The 17,301-nt window shown below is 43.9% G+C and overlaps 1 protein-coding gene across 1 annotated transcript in view; it reads right to left on the bottom strand.

Annotated features, from left to right (window-relative positions):
- The window catches only part of fer1l4 (fer-1 like family member 4), an 87,072-nt gene that overhangs the window by 49,319 nt on the left and 20,452 nt on the right, over positions 1-17,301 (bottom strand). Inside the window, exons 15-24 of the mRNA XM_045223962.1 lie at positions 10,683-10,955; positions 10,393-10,496; positions 10,104-10,212; positions 9,649-9,847; positions 9,397-9,517; positions 9,183-9,283; positions 8,973-9,060; positions 7,085-7,201; positions 869-1,021; positions 495-678 (exon numbers count right to left, since the gene is read on the bottom strand). Coding sequence (XP_045079897.1) covers positions 495-678; positions 869-1,021; positions 7,085-7,201; positions 8,973-9,060; positions 9,183-9,283; positions 9,397-9,517; positions 9,649-9,847; positions 10,104-10,212; positions 10,393-10,496; positions 10,683-10,955 — 1,449 coding nt within the window. The remainder of the gene's footprint in view (positions 1-494; positions 679-868; positions 1,022-7,084; positions 7,202-8,972; positions 9,061-9,182; positions 9,284-9,396; positions 9,518-9,648; positions 9,848-10,103; positions 10,213-10,392; positions 10,497-10,682; positions 10,956-17,301) is intronic.

Below are 17,301 nucleotides of genomic sequence, written 5' to 3'. Positions count from 1 at the left end.
GTGTATGTTGATGTGGTATCTTAATTTGTTTACTTTGTTGTTGCAGAGAATTTTCCTGCGCCGCAGTTCTCTTTCTCTCAATAGATCTTACACCTAAACTATAGCCAACTGTAGCCTATAAAAAGTCATTTCCAGTTAGAAATTATCACTTTTTAAAAAATAATCAAATCCTCCTGCTGCAGGATTATTTTACTTGTGCGACGAAACTGGTCAAATTAAGATCCAACATCTGTATGTGTGCCCATCCGCGCATGCCAATGTAAGGGTGTGTGTGGGTGAATACCAATATCTTGACCATTAGTCCAAGAGGGAATTCCCCCTTGGGCCGAGTGTGACACTGATTTTGAAGTCGCAAGGCGGGGCTACCTCATCACGAGACCCATGAGCCCGACTCATGTCCACTACATGTGCAGGCTGCATATGTGACTGAGTGAGTTTGAGTGTGTGTGTATTGCATCCGAGGGAGTCATCAGAGGTAAAGGTGGAACTCTTACCCTCGCAGGAGAGTTTGATGGGGGCCATGTTCATAGGGACAGGGATGATGCCCGTAGCCTCCTCGTACACAGGCTTGAACTCAGCTGGCAGGCTGCTAACACAGTTCTTGGAGTATTTGGTGATACCAAGCCATAGATACACCTCCAGCTTAGCAAAGATCACCCCCACTGGGTCACCCGGAGCCTAAAGACACCAGAGACCTTTGATTTAGTGTTGATTGTTCATTGTTCCACACAGGAAAACAAAGTTCTAGAAATGCCATAGAATAACATTCAAATGTAATATGATACTTGTATGAATTCAATTAAACAGAGATACATACTGTACATTAATACTGTTAGTATAGAACACCATATAGAGATTTGGGAGATACCTTCAAGTAGATGGTGGTGAGTTTCCCACAATCTTTCCCCCTTTCCTCCTCCACCAGAGAGAAGAGGATGGAGTGGGAGGGGATCCTGGCAAAGGCCACCCTTTTCCCTGCACTCATCATCCACACAAACACATCTGGCAGGGTGCTCTGAGGCTGCAGATAGAGAGTGAAAGAGATAGAGGCAGACAGACAAAAATAGAAATCGAGTGAGAAAAAAAGTCCATCTAGAAGTCAGTAAGAGCTGTTGATTGCGTGACTGGTGACGCAACGCACTTCCGCGTTGTCTCCTTACTGCTGTACTGTTTGTTGCTACTACCTGCCCACCTTTTTGGGGGGCTTTTTACTCTTAATAACTATCTTTTTATTTATTTTATTTCACCTTTATTTAACCAGGTAAGCCAGTTGAGAACAAGTTCTCATTTACAACTGCGACCTGGCCAAGATAAAGCAAAGCAGTGCGATAAAAACAACAACAGAGTTACATATGGGGTAAACAAAACATAAAGTCAAAAAATACAACAGAAAATATATATAGAGTGTGTGCAAATGTAGCAAGTTATGGAGGTAAGGCAATAAATAGGCTATAGTGCAAAATAATTACAATTAGTATTAACACTGGAATGCTAGATGTGCAAGAGATGATGTGCAAATAGAGATACTGGGGTGCAAAAGAGCAAAATAAATAACAATATAGGGATGAGGTAGTTGGGTGGGCTAATTTCAGATGGGCTGTGTACAGGTGCAGTGATCGGTGAGGTGCTCTGACAACTGATGCTTAAAGTTAGTGAGGGAGATAAGAGTCTCCAGCTTCAGAGATTTTTGCAATTCGTTCCAGTCATTGGCAGCAGAGAACTGGAAGGAATGGCGGCCAAAGGAGGTGTTGGCTTTGGGGATGACCAGTGAGATATACCTGCTGAAGCGCAGACTACGGGTGGGTGCTGCTATGGTGACCAATGAGCTAAGATAAGGCGGGGATTTGCCTAGCAGTGATTTATAGATGGCCTGGAGCCAGTGGGTTTGACGACGAACATGTAGTGAGGACCAGCCAACAAGAGCGTACAGGTCACAGTGGTGGGTAGTGTATGGGGCTTTGGAGACAAAACGGATGGCACTGTGATAGACTACATCCAATTTGCTGAGTAGAGTGTTGGAGGCTATTTTGTAAATGACATCGCCGAAGTCAAGGATCGGTAGGATAGTCAGTTTTACGAGGGCATGTTTGGCAGCATGAGTGAAGGAGGCTTTGTTGCGAAATAGGAAGCCGATTCTAGATTTAACTTTGGATTGGAGATTCTTAATGTGAGTCTGGAAGGAGAGTTTACAGTCTAACCAGACACCTAGGTATTTGTAGTTGTCCACATACTCTAGGTCAGACCCGTCGAGAGTAGTGATTCTAGTCGGGTGGGCGGGTGCCAGCAGCGTTCGATTGAAGAGCATGCATTTAGTTTTACTAGTGTTTAAGAGCAGTTGGAGGCTACTGAAGGAGTGTTGTATGGCATTGAAGCTCGTTTGGAGGTTTGTTAACAGTGTCCAATGAAGGGCCAGATGTATACAAAATGGTGTCGTCTGTGTAGAGGTGGATCTGAGAGTCACCAGCAGCAAGAGCGACATCATTGATATACACGGAGAAAAGAGTCGGCCCAAGAATTGAACCCTGTGGCACCCCCATAGAGACTGCCAGAGGTCCAGACAACAGGCCCTCCGATTTGACACATTGAACTCTATCTGAGAAGTAGTTGGTGAACCAGACGAGGCAGTCATTTGAGAAACCAAGGCTATTTAGTCTGCCAATAAGAATGTGGTGGTTGACAGAGTCGAAAGCCTTGGCCAGGTCAATGAAGACGGCTGCACAGTACTGTCTATTATCGATCGCGGTTATAATATCGTTTAGGACCTTGAGCGTGGCTGAAGTGCACCCTAATCAAACTCTGTATTTAACAAGTTTACCAACATCTTAGTTTTGTCCTCACACAACTTTTTAAATTCAACTTTATCACCCCGGGCGCTTTATCTGAACATAGATCTGCAGGACCTCCTCCGGCCGAAAAAAAAGCTAAGTAACATTATGCCTTCTCATTGCATTCGCTGTACTCTTAATACACAGGAGAACTATCGCCTTATGGTTAGGATAGCTGAGTTGCAAGCTCGGCTTCAGATGCAATCGTTAGGCAAAGGCAATTTAAGTGTAGGAAAGGATGATGCAGCGTCTGTGCCACCAGTAAATACAGGTAGTAGTGATAATCCCCCTGCACAGTCCACCCAGCCGAACAATTTTCTCATGGCTTCTGGAAAGAAATGCTGTCGACATGCTCAACTGGTGTCGTTCATTCAGCCGATAGAAACTTTCAACTGGTTTTCCCCACTAAGCAAGGAGTCGGTTTCAGAGCCTGAACCTTCTCAGATCTCTCCTCCACCCGTTACGGGGTCTGAGCCGCCGAAGCCTCCCACTATTAGTTCTGACATTGAAAACCCTAGTCATTGGCAACTCCATTACCTGTAATATTAGGCTTAAAAATAATCATCCAGCGATCATACATTGTTTACCAGGGGGCAGGGCTACCGACGTAAAGGCTAATCTGAAGATGGTCCTGGCTGAGGCTAAAACTGGCAGGTGTAGATGGTATAAGGATATTGTTATCCACGTCAGCATCAACGATGTTAGGATGAAACAGTCAGAGGTCACCAAGCGCAACATAACTTAAGTGTGTAACTTAGCTAGAAAGATGTGTTGGCATCAAGTAATTGTCTCTAGCCCCCTTCCAGTTGGGGGAGTGATGAGCGCTACAGCAGACTCGCACAACTCAATCGCTGGTTGAAAACTGTTTTCTGCCCCTCCCAAAATATAGAATTAGTAGATAACTGGCCCTCTTTCTGGGACTCCTCCACAAACAGGACCAAGCCTGGCCTGCTGAGGAGTGACGGACTCCATCCAAGCTGGAGGGGTGCTCTCATCTTATCTATCAACATAGACCGTGCTCTAACTCCTCTAGCTCCACAAAGCCTGCCAGCTTAGTGGAGTCTGCCACTAGTACAGTCAGTGTAGTCAGCTCAGCTTTCCCCATTGAGACTGTGTCTGTGCCTCGATCTAGGTCGGGCAAAACTAAACATGGCGGTGTTCGCCTTAGCAATCTCATTGGAATAAAGACCTCCTCCATTCCTGTCATTATTGAAAGAGATTGTGATAATATCTCACATCTCAAAATAGGACTACTTAATGTTAGGTCCCTCACTTCCAAGGCAGTCATAGTCAATTAACTAATTACATTTTACATTTTAGTCATTTAGCAGACGCTCTTATCCAGAGCGACTTACAGTTAAATCAATTTAAATTACAGGTTGTATTGCAACAAAATAGGAAAAACGGCAAGGGGGATGAATACTTTTGCAAGGCACTGTATTTCTCAAAAACTCAGTTGTCCTGACTCTGCATAGAACTGCCAGGACCTCGGATCAATGGAGAGATTGGAAACCCTAATTGGTCTACACAGACAAGTTCTTGCCTGGTTTAGATGTTATCTCTCAGAAAGGAACTGTATCAGTTCGTCTCTGTGGATGGTTTGTCAAATCAATGGTAAGTTTCGTTGTTCCTCAAGGTTCCGTTTTAGGACCACTATTGTTTTCATTCGGAAACACAATGTCAACTTTCACTGCTATGCAGACGACACACAGATGTACATTTCGATGAAACATGGTGAAGGCCCAAAATGGCCTACCCTGGAAGCCTGTGTTTCAGACATAAGGAAGTGGATGGTGGCAAATGTTTTACTTTTAAACTCTGACAAAACAGAGATGCTAGTTCTAGGTCTGAGGAAACAACGAGATCTGCTGTCAGATCTGACAATTAATCTTGATGGTTGTGCAGTCATCTCAAATAAAACTGTGAAGGACCTCAGCGTTACTCTGGACCATGATCTCTCTTTTGATGAACATATCAATAATATTTTAAGGGCAGCTTTTTTCCATCTTCATAACATTGCAAAAATCTGAAACGTTTTGTCCAAAAATGATGCAGAAAAGCTAATCCATGCTTTTGTCACTTCTAGATTAGACTACTACAATGCTCTACTCTGACTACCTGGATAAAGCACTAAATAAACTTCAGTTAGTGCTAAATGCAGCTGCTAGAATCTTGACTACAACCAAAAAATTTTATCATATTACTCCAGTGCTAGCCTCTGGCTTCCTGTTAAGGCTAGGGTTGATTTCAAGGTTTTACTGCTAACCTACAAAGCATTACATGGACTTGCTCCTACCTACACTATATATACAAAAGTATGTGGACACCCCTTCAAATGAGTGGATTCGGCTATTTCAGCCACACCCGTTGCTGACAGGTGTATAAAATCGAGCACACAGCCATGCAATCTCCATAGACAAACATTGGCAGTAGAATGGCCTTACTGAAGAGCTCAGTGACTTTCAACGTGGCACCGTCATAGGATGCCACCTTTCCAACAAGTCAGTTCGTCAAATCTCTGCCCTGCTAGAGCTGCCCCGGTCAACTGTAAATGCTGTTATTGTGAAGCGGAAATGAGCAGCTGCACACAAGCCTAAGATCACCATGTGCAATGCCAAGCGTTGGCTGGAGTGATGTAAAGCTCGCCGCCATTGGTCTCTGGAACAGTGGAAACGCGTTCTCCGGAGTGATGAATCACACTTCACCATCTGGCAGTCCGACAGACAAATCTGGTTTTGGCGGATGCCAGGAGAACACTACCTGCCCAAATTCATAGTGCCAACTGTTAAGTTTGGTGGAGGAGGAATAATGGTCTGGGGCTGTTTTTCATGGTTCGGAGTAGGCCCCTTAGTTCCAGTGAAGGGAAATCTTAATGCTACAGCATACGATGACATTCTAGATGATTCTGTGCTTCCAACTTTGTTGCAACAGTTTGGGGAAGGCCCTTTCCTGTTTCAGCATGACAATGCCCCGTGCACAAAGCGAGGTCCATACAGAAATGGTTTGTCGAAATCGGTGTGAAAGAACTTGACCGCCCTGCACAGAGGCCTGACCTCAACCCCATTGAACACCTTTGGGATGAATTGGAACACCGACTGCAAGCCAGGCCTAATTGCCCAACATCAGTGTCCGACCTCACTAACGCTCGTGGCTGAATGGAAGCTAGTCCCCACAGCAATGTTCCAACATCTAGTGGAACATTCCATGATTTTGGAATGAGATGTTCGACGAGCAGGTGTCCACATACTATTGGTCATGTAGTGTATCTCTTCAATTTGGTCCTGCCGTGCTTACCTACATGTAAGCTATGATCACAAGATGCAGGCCTCCTTATTGTCCCTAGAATTTCTAAGCAAACAGCTGGAGGCAGGGCTTTCTCCTATAGAGCTACATTTTTATGGAATGGTCTGCCTATCCAGGTGAGATACGCAGACTCGACCTTTAAGTCTTTACTGAAGACTCATCTCTTCAGTAGGTCCTATGCTTGAGTGTAGTCTGGCCCAGGGGTGCGAAGGTGAATGGCAAGGCACTGGAGTGACAAACCGCCCTTGCAGTCTCTGCCTGGCCGGCTCCCCTCTCCACTGGGATTCTCTGCCTCTGACCCTATTAAGGGGGCTGAGTTACTGGCTTACTAGTGCTCTTCCATGCTGTCCCTAGGAGGGGTGCATCACGTTGTGCCAGGCTTTCTTCGCTATACTCTACTTGAGTGGGTTGAGTCACTGACGTGATCTTCCTGTCCGGTTTTGTGCCCCCTCGGGCTCGTGCAGTGGAGGAGATCTTCATGGGCTATCCTCAGCCTTGTCTCAGGGTAGTAAGTTGGTGGTCTGTTGATATCCCTTTAGTGGTGTGGAGGCTGTGCTTTGGCAAAGTGGGTGGGGTTATATCCTGCCTGGATTGCCTTATCCGGGGGGTACCATCGAAGTCAGTGTCCCTAGACCCCACCCCTGTCTCAGCCTCCAGTATCTATGCTGCCATAGTCTATGTGCCGGGGGGCTAGGGTCAGTCTGTCCTATCTTGTGAAATTCTCCTGTCTTATCTGGTGTCCGGTGTGAACTTAAGTGTGCTCCTAATTCTCCCATTTTTCGCTCTCCCCCTCCCCTCCCGGAGGACCTGAGCATTAGGACCATGCCTCAGGACTATCTGGCCTGATGACTCCTGGCTGTCCCCTTTGTGACATCTGCTGATGTAAAAAGGGCTTTATAAATACATTTGATTGAAAGACCCAATCCCATCCCCGCAAAGCCCCCGTTTCGACTCACTTCTTTCATCAGGAGTTGTAGCCTCTTTAGGATCCTCTTGGCGTCTGTCAGTCTTTCCTTCACTGTACGTCTGGTCACCTTCCGCTTCACTCGCAGAGACTGCTTGGCTAGGACAATCTGAGGAAAGAGGAGATTTGTATTTGTATTTATTAGGGATCCCCATTGTCACGCCCTGGCTCTGGGGACTCGTTAATGTTGAGCCAGGGTGTTAGTTTCTATGTTATAGTTTTCTATGTTGTGTTCTAGATCGTTTAGTTTCTATGTTGGCCAGGGTGGTTCCCAATCAGAGACAGCTGTAGCTTGTTGTCTCTGATTGGGGACCATACTTAGGCAGCCTGTTGGCACATGTTAATTGTGGGATCTTGATCCGTAAGTTTTGTGTTTAACCCTAGGACTTCACGTATCGTTTGGTTTGTTGTTTTTGTTCATGAGTTGTGTACTACACGTAATAAAATAATGTGCGCTTATCACGCTGCGCCTTGGTCCGCTTCTTCCAACGATCGTGACAGAAGATCCCACCATGACTGGATCAAGCAGTGTGAAGAGGAGAGAGGATGGACTTGGGAGGAGAAGAGTGAGAGTCTGGCGAGAGCCATGGAGGCCATGTTCACGGGGGAGAGACAAGCCCAATACATTTTTAGGGGGGGGCTCACACCGTGGACGGCGAGGCAGCGGGAGGCCGCGATAGAGCGGTTCGGCAGGTTTGCAGAGGAGGCCGCCAGGTTACGGGGGCCACTGGTCACGAGGGAGAAGGAGAGTGTAGAGGCACGGCGAGAGGTACTGGGGTGTGTTACCAGTCCGGTCCGGCCCGTTCCTGATCCCCGCACAAGGCCAGTGGAGTGTGTTCCCAGCCCGGTTCGGCCTGTTCCTGCTCCCCGCACCAAGCCAGTGGTGCGCGTCGTCAGCCCGGTCCGGCCCGTTCCTGCTCCCCGCACCAAGGCAGTGGTGCACGTCGTCAGTCCGGCACGGCCCGTGCCTGTTCCACCGGTGCCTGGTCCGGCACCGGTCAGCTGCTCCACTGCGGAGCCAGAGCAATCCGCTCCACCGGTGTTCAGTCCAGCTCCGGCCAGCAGGGCCAGACCACGAGGGCGAGAGAGAGAGTGGTGGTCACGCCCGGAGCCGGATCCGCCTCCGAGGCGGAATGCCCACCCGGCCCCTCCCCTGTGGTGTTTGGTTGGCGCGGTCGCAGTCCGCGCCTTTGGGGGGGTACTGTCACGCCCTGGCTCTGGGGACTCGTTAATGTTGAGCCAGGGTGTTAGTTTCTATGTTATAGTTTTCTATGTTGTGTTCTAGATCGTTTAGTTTCTATGTTGGCCAGGGTGGTTCCCAATCAGAGACAGCTGTAGCTTGTTGTCTCTGATTGGGGACCATACTTAGGCAACCTGTTGGCACATGTTAATTGTGGGATCTTGATCCGTAAGGTTTGTGTTTAACCCTAGGACTTCACGTATCGTTTGGTTTGTTGTTTTTGTTTGTGAGTTGTGTACTACACGTAATAAAAGAATGTGCGCTTATCACGCTGCGCCTTGGTCCGCTTCTTCCAACGATCGTGACACCCATTAGCTGCTGCCAAGGCATCAGCTACTCTTCCTGGGGTCCAAACACATTAAGGCACTTACTGTACATCACACATAACAAAAGATAAAACAGTACATTATATAACCTTATTACACCACTACATATCTACAATACAAAATCCATAATACACCATACAACAATATTACAATGTACGTGTGTGTGCGTATGCATGTGTCTGTACCTGTGTGTGTCTTTTCATAGATACCATATCACAGGATAGAAACATAGTATCGATATAATACAATTTAATAAAATGTGGATTGAGATAATAATGGATGAGATTAGTGGCTCATGTTTTTGCATCACTCACAATGTTCTTCTTGATAAACTCCTTGCGGAATTTGTCCAGGTTGTTGCGCTTCGCTGGTGTCTTCCTATCTGAGTTGGAGTTGTACTGCCTTCAGGGCAGGGAGAGACAAGGTCATTTAAAAGCCTCATGGCAACCTAAGCAATTGGCTAAAAGGCTGCAGGTTGTCCACTTGTTGATTCCAAATGCTGAGATGGTACTGTAGCAACTCACTTGCAACTCGCGACAAACTCCAAAAGCACCTCCCCTAAGCGTTCCTTGGCATTGCTCCTTGGTCTCTTTAGAAGTTTCTCCACCTCATCAATGCCATGTTCCTAATGAAGAGGGAACAGCCATCAACATCGGTATCTTTGCGGCTTCCAGGGAACCATTGAAGATCAGGTCACAGGTTAAGCACAGGTTACAGTATTTAGATCTGAGCATTTACCAGCCTATCAGCCATCTTGTGCAGCCAGTTAGCATTGTGGTAACGGAAGCAGTGGTCCTCAAAGTGGGTCCACAGAAACATACAAGGCTTCTCATATGTCATGGGGACACAGCTAAATGATCTGTAAATGTAAAAAAAAAAAAAAAAAAAAAAAAAGATTTACACTGCCCTGGTATCTGGAAGATGGCTGGGGTGCATCCATTGTTAGTTAGTCTGTTTATATTTTACCAGATGAATAAGACTTTGAGTTACCTGTCATACTCTGTAAACTGTGGTCTTCTTGGAGCAGTGACAGAACTGTCCTGTGGCCCAGGGCTTGGGCTTGGAATCTCCTCCCTCTCCAGTTCATCTTCTGATGATTCCAACAGAGATTGTCTCTCACTGTTGAGATCCTCTCTGCTCTGAGTCTTCTTTGGCCTCACCACCACCTCCGCTGCCTTCCCATAGTTCCCTGTTCACGTACCAAAAATACACTTCACACAGAATCTATCTCAGTGAAAAGACCTTGACAAAATCCATGTTTGATAGAAAAACAATTATGGGCACTGAAAGGTTAACCTGTATTGCAACACTTCAAGGTCGATGTAACTGCACCACCAGTGCATTAACATAGGCTATAGTTAGATGATGGCTAATGAACTTAACACTAATCCCAGCAATCTCTAGTTTCTTATCTTGAAAAAGTGGGCAAAATGTCACAGTATTACCAATGGACAACTCAAAGGTCACTGGCTTGCTTCCAATGATGGGATCAATCATGGTCACTTCAAAGAGTGATGCGAACAGCAAAAATTCATCCTTTTCTCCAAAGAAATTCTGCAAGACAAAATAAGACAAGTCGTCAAATGCACCAGGTAGTCTATTGTAACAAGAACACAAGAAGAGGGGTCTTAAATACTCAATCTTAAACAATCAGGCAATAATAATGCCGCAAATGGTATGTCAGAGTGGGTTTATTATAGTGTGAGGTTTCTGGGGGATGTAGGCGGTGCTGACCTCAGGCAGGGGATGAATCTCCTCCACCTCCACAGTCACAGCTCCGGGTACCTCTGTACCTGCTTCCTCAGACTCCTCTGCAGGCCCACTAGGGCCCGGTGCTGCTATACATCACAACAACAACAACAAATCACCAAAGCTCACAGAACAACCTATCCCTTCCTATACTTAGCCTTTAACTGATGACCCCGCACTATACCATAAAACAACATCACACAGACCAACTAACAACATACTACACAGCAACCCAAAATACAACCATTGTAACTTGCACAATAACTGTTCGCTACCTTCCTCCTTCTTTTGCTTGGACTTCCGGCTCTTCTTCCTGAGGGAGAGCTTGCCAAGGGCGCTCCTGACACTGGCTGTGGCCTTGCTGCTCTCCACGGCAGCAGTGTTGGGGGAGGAGTAGACCTCCACGCTGAGCGACAGCAGTATGCGACCCCGGTAGAAGATGCCCTCGCTCAGACCTTCGTTCAGAACCTGGTGGATGTCGCCCAGGGCAGAGTTCTGAGGGGAGCCGTACAGGTTGATCCAGGACGGGCCAAAGGTGGGGTTGAACCCTGGAGAGGATGGAGAGGATGAACCCAGGGAGACCACACCAGAGAGACAGGGGAATGATAATGCCATTACTGAGAGATACAGTATAATTGACAGATGGATGTTTACATCAAATTTGCAATGGACAGGACCAAAGATGGTAACACTTCCTACAAATACCATCTCCATAATGCATTATAAGTGCATTAATGTTATGAGCTATGCATAATGCAATATAATACACAGCATAATAATACCGTAATGTAATTATATTCATACAGCATTATGAACAGGCAACATATTGCCTAATGAACCAAGTGTTATAATCCCCTATATTAAATCATTGTAATTAACATTGTGATACATTTTTATTGACGAAGAGGGTGGAACCCCTGATTATACAGCCTGGTTGTAATTATCTTGGGATGTAGTTAAAGATCTTTATCAGCAGTTATAAACACCTATGTTGTGCATGCACATCATTATGCATAATACATTATAAATGTGCATTATGAAGAAGGTATTATAAGGTAAGTGTTACTTAAGACATTTCCAATATTTTTATAGTAAATCCCTTCCCCCAAGAAAAACCTTTATCATTCTGTCGATAGTAGCTTCGGACCGCAACATGGCTCCAGCGCCTGGTGTCTGAAATCAATACAGACCTAAAGTATACGGTTTCACCCAAAAAACTTTTCCTGTCAACAAAGGCATATCCATAATCTCCAAGAACAATACTTACCACCAGGCAACCTGTTAAACTCTGACTCATTAGATACATTTAAATTGTATAAGTCCTACCAACACATGCTTAGTACTGTTAGAAAGGTAAGAACCGTGGGATTCTGATACAGGTGTCAGCCACAACTTGACTATTACAGAGCCAGAGCAACAGCAGGCAATGAAAAGCTATTAATTATTTTTTTAATTATATATTTATTTATTTATTGTCCCCATGTTGGCGAATAAAATATTTGAAAGTCTAGGTTTTAAATAAAATATATCACTAATTTAGGGTGACCACATTTAAAATACCCAAATGCGGGACAACAGGATGATTTTGCGGGACATTCGCGGGACAGTGTATCCTACGTGAATATTTTTTGGGGGCAGCACTCCCCCCTTTGGAGGATGCATAAAATGCATAAATTGCAACGTCTGCCCATGCCCAAACATAGTCAAAAAATAAATAGATAGATACCCTCAAACCCCAAATTAGGCATACCTAATTTCAAAATGATAATTCCTCACGTTTTACTGTGAAACATCCAAACTGCATCTGCATGCCAATCATTTGATATCAATAATTTTTATGGGAATATGCATTTAGATCTTCTTGCATTACTGTTTTGTAAGCAAATTAGAGCAGATGGTGTAAACAAACTATATAGCCTTTCTGTATTTTGTTTCAATCAAAGCATATTCTGCCTAGTGGCGCACGCTGTTGAGTTTTGGACGCATGAGAATAATTGTTTGACTATTCGGCTAATCATTCTAAAATCTCATAAGAAATGAGGTGGTGTTTTTGGTGTAACAGTAAGGCTAAGCTATTGTATTTGGTTCTATTATGTAGAATACTAATGAATCATTATATGATCTTCCAAGACATTGATTCAGCTTTGATCTAACTTTACTAAACGAGCACCATTGTGAGAAGTGTCGGAGCACCATTGGGAGGGTGTAGTGCGCTCAAGCAGCACTGCACCCCTGCAGCACTACACCCCTGCAGCACTGCACCCCTGCAGCACTGCACCCCTGCTCCCGCTGCACCAAACAAGCTAATTGATGAGCACCAAGTCCTAGTATTTTGCCTTGCACAACATTTGGTGATGCAGAAACGAGACACCACGTGGCCGTTTTATGAAAATCTGGGAATATTTTGCCAAGGAAACATTTCTGGTTGGTCTCAGGGAATGTAAAACAGTTAGGAATGGAGGCTTTTGAAATGGGATTGAGTAAAGTAGCAGCAAATATGTTGAATGAGCAACTAATGAGCATGGAGAGCTTGACGAAATTACCTTATCTTTCAGTCTAATACGACTATGTACTTACTTTTGTAGCTCTTAGTCAGAAGCACACTTTTTGTAAGTAGTTAGGCCAGCTAACTGTCCTCTCCAAATGTTGCTGGAATTTCAACCTGCACTCAGGGTTACGTAACATAGTAAATGTAAATCCGGGACACTCCAATTTGTGTGATATTGTATGGTATGTATTAATTTGTGGATGTCCATCATCCATTTCGTATGATATGATACGAATTACAATTTGTGGTTAGGGGTTAAGGTTAGGTTTAAGGTTAAAGGGTTAACAACGATTAACATCACCAGTAGGCCTACCTTATGATATATATATTTTCATAAGCAAGAGGCAGGTTGGAATGTCTGACTTAAATACCAACCTGGACTCAGGGGTAGATGTAACATAATAAAAGTACATCTAGGGTACTCCAATTAGTATGGTATGTATTAATTTGGGGATGTCCATCAACCATTTCGTATGATATGTTATGAATTACAATTTGTATGATATGTTACGAATTGCAATTGAAACAATATGTTATGAATTGCAATTTGTACAATATGTTACGAATTTGTATGATATGTTACGAATTCAAATTTGTTGTGGTTAAGGGTTAGCTAGGTGGCAAGGTGGCTAACGTTAGCTAGGCTTGGGGTTAAGGTTAGGGGAAAGGTTAGCTAACATGTTAAGTAGTTGCAAAGTAGCTAAAAAGTAGTAAGTAATTGCTAATTAGCTAAAATGCTAAAGTTGTTTGTGTTGAGATTTAAACATGCAACCTTTGGGTTGCTAGACGTTCGCGTCACCACCCTACTTTCGTTTTTGCCTTAAGTAACCTTCTGTCTTATGTAACCATACCAAACGTAACATATCATACTAATTTGAATGTGCCGTTCTTTCGTTTACTATGTAAGACTAATCGATGAAACCAGGCTGGAAATACGAGAAAAATCTACCTTTTCTTCTAAATTAGTGGTGTTTGAATTAGTTGATCAAACACCGGACATGATTGATTGGTTGCGGGTCACGGGACAAAGAGCCAAAATGCAAGATTGTCCCACACAATCTGGGACATGTGGTCACCCTATACCAATTGACAATTCACTAAACCCAGCCCACCTTGGTTAATGTTGCAACCTCGGTCAACATTTTCCCCCGAAGCCCATTTCAAACTGTGATTTTAATACACAATGAAATGAAACATTACCCCTTGGTAATCAGGAGACTCTCATATGTTGTGGTGGACTGTCATTACAATTGCTTCATGGGATCCTGGTTAAAACCGCTAAAAGTATAAGCTGTTGGAGGAGGGGTGGGATACTAAGCTAACATAAAGTATGGAATTGTTTTAAGATGGTCATACCATGGATCATTTAGCTATTTGATTTAGAATTGTAGGACCCCTTTATGTATTAAATCAAAAATATTTAAAAAGTATTTGATAAAATATTGAATCTGGCTTTTACTACAATAGCCCATAGAATCACATTGAAAAGCACATTCATAAATGGCAAAAAATACAGTTAAAAATTAAATCATATGGAATAAGGTTTTGAAGTGTCTGACCCAGGGCCGGCCCTCCCATTAGGCAAGATTAGGCACCCGCCTATGGCGGCACTTGAATTTGGGGCGGCATTTTGACAATTGGCTGTCGCCCTTTGGCACCCCTGATCGGCTGCTACACCGCCGACAGCACCCCAGCCACCAACTCATAGCGTAGCTGCAGTTCCTTCCCTCACCCCATTCCCGCTTCTCCCGAAGTTCACTCCCACTATCCTTGGTAGCTTTGGTGATGTGTGTGTTTATATGGGATTATCCAATTGTGAAACATTAATAAAAATGAATCTGCCAATTAAATGATTGTTTTGTTTTTTATGTTTGTGTATGATGAAGATGATTAGTGAATAAGGCAGTAGCCTAACCTAGCCTGTTAATGTTAGCTAGCTACTACTAGTGGATAGAATTTTAGCTAAAAGTAAGCTATAGAGAATTGAAACAATTTGCTACCATGCATAAGAGACAAAAACTATCAGGAAGCAAATATTAAAAAAAAATGAATGAGAAAAGAGGCACAGTCTCTTTTTTCTTCTCGCCTAGGGAGGCAGAACGTCCAGGGCCAGCCCTGGTCTGACCTATATCTAGGAGATATAAGAAACCTCCGGAAATATTTGTAGTTTTTTTTACACATATTTAACCCCATATTTACCTCCATACTTTCATTCCTTTGTATGGGTTACCTGCATATGAGTCCTGTGACACTTGTGGGGGTCGTAGAGCCAAACCGTTCGGATGTTATGGACGTTTTCGTGAGAAGACCGATTTTCGGGATGTCTCATGGTCTGACAATCACTGCTGTAGCTCGGCCACCTTCCACCGCAGGCGCAAGGATGACATAGGCGGATGCGGTGGGTTGCCCATGAAAAAACCCTGCTATCTCTAGCTTAAACTGACAGATTTTGATGGGGATTTTTTTATTATGTTACTTAGATTGATGCACTAGTGGATTTTAAATGAAGGTTGTAGTGTGGCTAGCCACTGGATGGCTCTGAATGCACTGTCAGTATGCAGCCAAAGTTACTAACCAATTTTGGAGCTAACTGGTGCTCTCAAATCATATCCTGATGTCGACAGCAGATGAGAGTTGTATTTATAACATGACTAACTTACCTAACATACATTTCAAAAAAATATTAACTAGCTAGGTAGCTAGCGTTAGCAACGTTGGGTGGTCAATAAGACTGAGAGCTAGCTAACCAGCTGAGCTAGCAAACAATGTAACAAAAGGGTTCATTACCATTTTAAAGGATTGTAGATTTTTTAAAGAGGGGAAAAATATATCTATCTTTTAACTAATGGTGGCGCTCTAAACATGCACAGTTCCCATAGGAACACAGCCATTTTAAAAGTGTAGGGCTTGTACAATGAGCCTTGCCTTTATTTTTCATCTTACAGGAATTATAGTATATACAGTACCAAAAGTTTGGACAGGCCTACTCATTCCAGGGTTGTTCTTAATTTTTACTATTTTCTACATTGTAGAATAATAGTGAAGACAATAAATCTATGAAATAACACATATGGAATCATGTAGTGACCAAAAACATGTTACACAAATCAAAATATATTTTATATTTGAGATTCTTCAAAGTAGCCACCCTTTGCCTTGATGACAGCTTTGCACACTCTTGGTATTCTCTCAACCAGCTTCATGAGGTAGTCACCTGGAATGTATTTCAATTAACAGGTGTGCCTTGTTAAAAGTAAATTTGTGGATTTTTTTTCCTTCTTAATGCGTTTGAGCCAATCAGTTGTGTTGTGACAAGGTAGGGGCGGTATACAGAAGATAGCCCTATTTGGTAAAATACCAAGTCCATATTATGGTAAAAACAGCTCAAATAAGCAAAGAGAAATGACAGTCCATCATTACTTTAAGACATGAAGGTCAGTCGCAAAAACCATCAAGCGCTATGATGAAACTGGCTCTCATGAGGACCGCCCCAGGAATGGAAGACCCAGAGTTACCTCTGCTGCAGAGGATAAGTTCATTAGAGTTACCAGCCTCAGAAATTGCAGCCCAAATAAATGCTTCACAGAGTTCAGTAACAGACACATCTCAACATCAACTGTTCAGAGGAGACTGCGTGAATCAGGCCTTCATGGTCGAATTGCTGCAAAGAAACCACTACTAAAGGACACCAATAATAAGAAGAGACATGCTTGGGCCAAGAAACACGAGCAATGAACATTAGACCGGTGGAAATCTGTCCTTTGGTCTGATGAGTGCAAATGTGAGATTTTTGGTTCCAACCGCCGTGTCTTTGTGAGACGCAGAGTAGGTGAACAGATGATCTCTGCATGTGTGGTTCCCACTGTGAAGCACGGAGGAGGAGGTGTGATGGTGCTTTGCTGGTGACACTGTCTGTGATTTATTTAGAATTCAAGGCACACTTAACCAGCATGGCTACCACAGCATTCTGCAGCGATACGCCATCCCATCTGGTTTGCGCTTAGTGGGACTATCATTTGTTTTTCAACAGGACAATGACCCAACACACAACCAGGCTGTGTAAGGGCTATTTGACCAAGGAGGAGAGTGATGGAGTGCTGCATCAGATGACCTGGCCTCCACAATCACCCGACCTCAACCAAATTGAGATGGTTTGGGATGAGTTGGACCGCAGAGTGAAGGAAAAGCAACCAACAAGTGCTCAGCATATGTAGGAACTCCTTCAAGACTGTTGGAAAAGCCTTCCAGGTGAAGCTGGCTGAGAAAATTCCAAAAGTGCGCAAAGCTGTCATCAAGGCAAAGGGTGGCTACTTTGAAGAATCTCAAATATAAAATATATTTTGATT

Source organism: Coregonus clupeaformis, chromosome 12, assembly GCF_020615455.1.
Source record: "Coregonus clupeaformis isolate EN_2021a chromosome 12, ASM2061545v1, whole genome shotgun sequence".
Lineage (NCBI taxonomy): Eukaryota > Metazoa > Chordata > Actinopteri > Salmoniformes > Salmonidae > Coregonus > Coregonus clupeaformis.
The sequence above is the reverse complement of the archived record's forward strand: the minus strand, read 5'-3'. Positions and strand labels throughout refer to the sequence as shown.